The 6795-nt window shown below is 39.6% G+C and overlaps 1 protein-coding gene across 4 annotated transcripts in view; it reads left to right on the top strand.

Annotated features, from left to right (window-relative positions):
• Window positions 1–5048: 5048 nt before the first annotated feature.
• MTX3 (metaxin 3) overlaps window positions 5049–6795 on the top strand; it is a 22258-nt gene continuing 20511 nt past the window's right edge. For all 4 annotated transcript variants that reach the window (XR_002123845.1, XM_019641076.1, XM_019641075.1 and 1 more), the window contains exons 1-3: window positions 5049–5143; window positions 5665–5734; window positions 6104–6180. Coding sequence is in view for 3 of the 4 variants with exons in the window: in XM_019641076.1 (XP_019496621.1) it covers window positions 5063–5143; window positions 5665–5734; window positions 6104–6180 (228 nt within the window). In the remaining variant the exon portion in view is untranslated. The remainder of the gene's footprint in view (window positions 5144–5664; window positions 5735–6103; window positions 6181–6795) is intronic.

The following is a 6795-nucleotide window of genomic DNA, read 5'->3' on the forward strand; positions in this document are numbered from 1 at the left end:
TTTTTTTTAGTGGTTGTTCTAGGTATTACAATATATGTACATGTATAGCTTATTACAGTCTGCTGGTTTATGATGTTTTATAACTTTAAATGAAGCATAGAAACCTTATTTCCTTTTAGGACCCTTTCCCACTTTTAAAACAGAATCCTCCTGTTTCTACATAAATTGACCACTATGCCAAATAATATTATTTTTGTTTCATTTAATTCTTTTTAATATAAAACAGACAAAAAGTTGACTACACTGGAGAAGCAGAATGAATCCCTTTCAATATATATCACTGTCTGATAACCGTGATACTAAATGAATATATGAACCTGGCTCCTCACTTAAACTTCTGGGCAACAAAATACCATTGGTGAAAGGCACACGCTGTGCTATCTTAGCTAGACTTAAAGATGGCTGAGCCCCACTGTTAAAACTATAGATTCCATCTTCTTTCAATTCCTAGGGCAAGTCCTAGGATTCCCTCCTTCCTCTTCTTTCCATCATCCCTAGAACCAAACATTAAGAGAGACTAAACCCAGGTCTCCACATAGGACTTCTAACAGACAGACTTGGTAAAATAGAAATTAATCCTGTTACATTCTCTAGCTAACTTCATGTCCATTAAAAAAAGAAAAGGTTGAATAAATATTTAAAGAATATATGTTTGAAAGGGCACCTAATCATTAGCCTGCCCATGGCTCTCACTTGATTTATCTCCTTCAAACTAATTTAAATTTAACCTTTGCCACTGTCAGCAATTCTTCCATTCACTTTTTACTAACTCCTTGGTACATTCTCTAAATTGTTCTCTCTCTTTTCAAATCCCAAATCTCTTTCTCTCAGGCTCTTTTGATTTTTTCCTAATGTAACAGGAAAATCTGAAGGTAACTGATTTGAGCTAACTCAGCATCCCGTGCTCCTCTTGAAATTTCCTCCAGTGTCGGAGAGAAAGCGCTCATTTTCAATGCCAGCTCCACTGCTCAAGCTACTGAGTTCAGCCTCTCTCAGAGTATTTCCTAGGACCCCATCCCTCTTCTCTCTGGCATCTTAAGGCTTTTGCTCGCTAGTTGCCAATTTTGTCTTCATATGTATGTAGATTCACCATGTCATCTTCTTCAAAAACTTTCAGTCTTCTGCTTCTTTCCTTCCTGTATCTGTGTCATATTCCTCATGATCTTATACCTGCCCATATTCCTAATACCAATTTCTTCATTAATTCCCTGTAATTTGATTTCAACAACCGATTCCATGAAAAATGCTTGATGCAAAGATGCCAGGTGACTTCTAATAATATTCAGCAGCATTGCTTCACTGCATTTTCCACATTTTGCTTTATTTAGTACAATTTATGGGTTCATAAAACTCTTCCTCCTACGGTGTCTATGCAACAATAGCATTTCACCTTCCATCCATGACAAAGTGAATCCATTAATATGGTATTCAGGCTTTTACTCTTCTTTTTTGCCTCTTCAAAACTCCATATCCCCATGCTTTCCAATAATACTAATTACATTTCTCAAGTTAGTGAATGAACACTCTTTCTGAACAGTCTCTTATTGAATCCAGCAGTCATGTACTCGTCTTCTGATTTTTTACATCGTCATTCCCATCTCTATGCTTTGCCTCATGTAGCATAGCCCGTGTGGAATGTCTTCCTCTGTGCCAATCCAAATCCAATATACCTATCCTTCAAGGGCACCTACAGTCCTAATTCTTCCATTAGGCCTTTGCCAAGCATTGCAGTACATTAAAGCCTTTGTCTAAGATCACCCTAGATTTGCAGTCTGCTTGACAAAATGGTATTTCTTAGTCATCAAATATGTAGACCTTGTTTTATCAACTATCCCTCTGAAAGCACGAATCTAAGTTTTTGTTCCCTGACAGCCTAGCATTGTGGTGAACACACAGAAGTTACTCAACGAACTTGTTAATGGCTTAATGCTAAACAAATACTATTGAAACAAATATTAATGGCAATATCATGACATTAATAACTCTGGTTTGAGCAAAACCAGGATTTTGAATGGATTACTTAGAAGGCTATAGACAGTATGACATAGTGGTTAAGAGTATACGCCCTGACTACCTGGGTTCAAATCCTGGCTCAATCACCTATTGGCTAGGTGACCTTGGGAAGGTTAATCAACATAATTGTGCCTTAATTTCCCACCCTGAAAATACAGGAACATAACAATACCTACCACATGGAGTCATTATAAAGAGCCAATGAGTTATAATATGTTAGGTACTTTAAACAATTTGGGCAGGTAAAAATTACTCCATGAATGTCACAGAATGCTAGTATTCAGAGCTAGAAGAATCTTTGCTTTATAATTGAATAAGTTGAGGAATAAAGATAAAATAATTGGTTAATTAGAGGCAAAGTCAGGAAACCAGCTCTCCTGTGACTTCTATTCAGTGTTTATTTTTTCCTCCTCAAGGATTCTATATCTGAACATAAAATTGGATTATAGAAGATTAGAATTAAAAGGGATATTCAAAACTCTCTAGTTCAACTTTCCCATAAGTGATCATGCTATATGATCACTTATCACAAACCTTTCATCTTTGCTTACAGCACCATTTCACAGAATCAAAATCACCCAGACAAAAAGATTTTAATAGAACCTGCACCATGGCCCTCAAGTTAAGAAACATGTGAGGGATAGGAATGGATGCCAAGGTCAGGTCCCCTGAGTTCAGATGACTATCACTACATGAAGTCATTTTTAATGTCCATCTTTTGAAAGATAATATTTCTTCTTCAGGGAAAACATTGTCTGGAATACTCATTAAAAAGCTGTGATTCAGTTCATCCCACACATACGTGAATGTTTTGCACATAGTATGTTTCCTGGTAGGAATCTGCAATTATGATTTTGATGAACTCTGAACAATACTCTTTAGGAGCCAGAAAAAGGCACAGGGGCAAGTTACCCATACCAGGCATAATTCCTGAAGGTTTCAGCTTTCTGTGTGGTTCTCTGAAACAATATTCTGCCTGGTTGTGAAATCAGTTACGCTAGAGTTTTAAAATTCAAGCTAGAAAATACAGGCTCTTAAGAGGAATTGCAGCAATAAAAGACTACTATTAAATAGGCACAAATAAACCTGTGAGAAGGATCCTCTCATCAAATGCAATAGCATGTTATTCTCTGTCTTACTTCAGTGTGAGGAGATTTAATTTCTCTTTAATGCAAATGAAATTGCCAAATGTAAGAGCAGCAATAAGGAAGAAGGCTGAATGAAGGAATTATGTGTCCACAAAGAATGTCATGTACTCCCACCCCTGTCCACCCTACAAACAAGACTCAGGTCATCCACACTTGCTGTGTATGATTATTTAAAATGCCCAATTGAGGTAATATGGACTCTGAGCTTTATGGCTTGGAATTTTAACCCTCAAAACAGGGAGGCCCCACTACTTGAATCTGAAAGTTGAATTACCTTCTTTATATGTAAGACTGAACAGTCAGCCTCCACTAATCCCACAGAGGATACATCATTCCTGTTGTGTGCTTCCATAGAATTTTATTTATATCTCTAACTTTACTCATGATAATCTGACTTGTTACACCTAGTTGTATGTCTCCTTTGTAGACCATAAACTCCTGAGGATAGAATTTGCCTTACTTATGCCTGTATTCTCTCAGAGCTTTACAGTGAGTTGGACAGAGTAGTTGCTCGACATGCTTTGATATTTAGTTTTAATGGGACATATGTTAAACATTTCCCGGTTATACAGTACTATTAATGGAGTCCCACCTTTGACATACTTTTCCTTCCCATTTCTGAGAACTCTTGCCTTTGAAACATGACAAAAGACTTTAGCAGAATGACACTATAATTTAGATGGCTATAGAAAGGGACTGCCTAACAATTATTTGTTGAATTGTAACTTTATGAAAATTTACAGAGGGTTTTAGCTCTCAGTTGTTGAAGGAGACCCATCTAACTCAGTGGGGCACAGGAAAGGAAAAACTCAGAGGAATGACTGGGAGGGTATCTCAGAAAGACTACTGTGCCTTCTAGAAAAAAGATCCAGCACCCAAGTCCTAACTCCAGGACCCTGTAACCATTTTAGGATATGACATTCCCAAGGCCTATATTTTCTCTTTATCAGTTTTTCTGACAAATTGTCAGTTTGATGTTCAAGAAACATTTAGTTCATGCCCATCAGGCCCATAGGCATGACTGGCTATGTGATTTGCAGGGCCCAGTAGAAAATAAAAACGTGGGACTTTTTCAAAAATTATTAAGAATTTCAAGATGATGACAGCAGAAAAGTAAGGTAAGCGTGGGCCCTTTTAAGGACAGGTCCCTGCGTGACTGGTCTCACTTCTATGAAGCCAGCTTTGTTCTGTCTTCAAAGAGCTTCCTGTAGTGAAAGGCAAAAGGTCTGTATCTAGGGATAGTAGCTACAATTCAAGTATGTACAAGGGGCTGCAAGAACCAAGAAGTCCCTTACTTTGAAAAATTGTCCCAGGGAAGGTGACAGTTTAGTTCAATTTTGAGGAAGCAGTGGCCAGGAAGAAAGATTTCATACTGAAGGAAGGTAAAAATCACTTGACAAATTGCAGGAACAGAATTACTTCCAAGGAGGGTGGAGCAAGTTAAGATGAGGATGGCAACTGAGCTTGAGAGTGGAAAGAGGCAGAGACCAAATACTATATGGAAGATGGGGCTGAACAATTATTAAGTGCCTACTGTATGCCAAGTTCTTTCCCCCCATGTCATAATTTTAAACAGTCACAACATCTTGCAATAAACTGTCATACCTATTTTACAGACAGGTTAGTTTAGGCCCAGGGTAGTAATATGAAAGGGTTTGGGATACATTAGACATCCAATAAATATTTGAGGAATAACTGGTGGGTCTGACTTAAAGCCCAGGACTCCTAAGCCCTAGGTCAAGCTGATTCTAAGCGTGTTTTTAAACCACTACAGGATCGTTTCTGCATCTCTGCAGAGTCCCAAGGTACCCTTCCCTTCTCTAGCCCCGCCCCTCGTTTCCACCTGCCGGAAATTGGGCGGCAAAAGTACTTCCGGGATAGCAAAGGTCGGCCCCGGCAAGATGGCGGCCCCCTTGGAGCTTAGTTGCTGGGGAGGCGGCTGGGGGCTCCCATCTGTACACAGCGAGTCCTTGGTGGTGATGGTGAGGCCGCCTCGCGGGCCAGGGCGCGGGAAACAAGGGGCGGGGCCAGAGGCGAGAGGCCTGCCAGGTCGGGTACGGGCAGCTTGCAGCGGTTCCCGCGGCGCTGCCGGGCCTAGGCTGGCCCGGGCGTGTTCCCTGCACCGCCCTGGGCTCCCTGCAGTCGACGGATGAGTTATAACCTGGCCTGTGACTCCAGCGAGACCTGGCGGGAGACCTATGGCTTCTTCTCTTAGCTCCAAGTTACTCTCCTCCTTGCAAAGATAATCCGGGCAGTGGAGTGAAAGCACAAAGTAGGGGGCGTGCGCGCCCCACTCGGCATCCCCGGGATCCTTTGAGGAACAAGGTTCCCAAAAGCTGGGTAGCGGGCGCGTGCGCACTCCCCCAAGTTAGAGATTGGGGAAGGGACCCGGTCCCCGGGTCAGGCATCTTTGCCTTGGGGAACTGGGCTGTGAAGTAAAGCAGCTCAGCAGATTTGCATTACGTACTCGGTCTAAAATGTTTTATTGCAAACTCTATTTCAGGCTTACGCCAAATTTTCTGGTGCACCCTTGAAAGTCAATGTCATAGATACCACCTGGAGAGGTTCGAGAGGTACAGTGTAAACTTTAAACAGCCCTTCTGCCCTCTTTAAGCGCCTCCCCCCTAACCCCTTTAAAGCTCTGAGGCATATAGCCATGGAGTACCTTGGGATTTCAGTTTCTTTTTACCACGACCTTGGCTGTCTGTTGCTTATGGTTTGATCATTCTGAGTAATACTTAAAAGTGCAAGCCAAATCATTGGAAATTATGAGAAATGAAAATGTTCTCTAGGACTGCTCTTTGTTAAATTGCAAAAATCTAAGAGGAGTTTACTCATTTTTTCCCCTCCAAATGTGCAATTGGCATAGTTTTTCGGGTATTGGATTATTTTCAGAGAAAATCGAAATGTTTCGTTGTATGTAAACTGTTTTCTGATTATAGGAGATGTACCAATTTTGACAACTGAAAACAACATTGTTTCTCAACCAGCAAAAATACTAAATTTTTTAAGAAAACAGGTGGGTGGTTCCTTTTGAATAAGTAGATAAGTAGATTGTTGATTCCAGCATGTTACTTAAAAAAAAAATACATTGTAAAATTTGGGGATTTTTTTAAAATTCTTTTTTGCCATCTCAGTAGGGATTTGATATAAAAAATAGATTTGAGAATTACTGCTCTATATTTCGGAGTCATAAAGTGAGGAATAAATTTTCATGCACTTTGCTTGGGTTTTATTGAAGTTTAGATATAAGCAGATTCAATTTAGCCATCTTTGCTATTACTGAGTAGTTGCCACCCATTTTGTGCTGGGTATGACATCTGAGGTCCCACCAACTAGCAACTATTTTATTTTTTAAAACCACTTAACTCATAGTTGCAGTTAAATGTTTCATGAAATAATGTATCCAAAATGTTTGAACATGTAAAGATTTTTATAATGTACCCAAGATGTTTAAACATGTAAAGATTTATGTAAATGCAAAAGTTATCATTGCTTTTGCCAACACTTTTTTAAAAAAAATCCTGTGTCAACAGAATTTAGAACTTTTCTTTTTTTAAATCTTTTTTTTTTTAAAGATTTTTTGTTTTTTATTGGGGAATTGGGGGGATGGGAACAGCTCTGGGGAATTGGG

The sequence above is a fragment of the Hipposideros armiger genome, unplaced genomic scaffold (genome assembly GCF_001890085.2).
Source record: "Hipposideros armiger isolate ML-2016 unplaced genomic scaffold, ASM189008v1 scaffold_55, whole genome shotgun sequence".
Taxonomy (NCBI): Eukaryota; Metazoa; Chordata; class Mammalia; order Chiroptera; family Hipposideridae; genus Hipposideros; species Hipposideros armiger.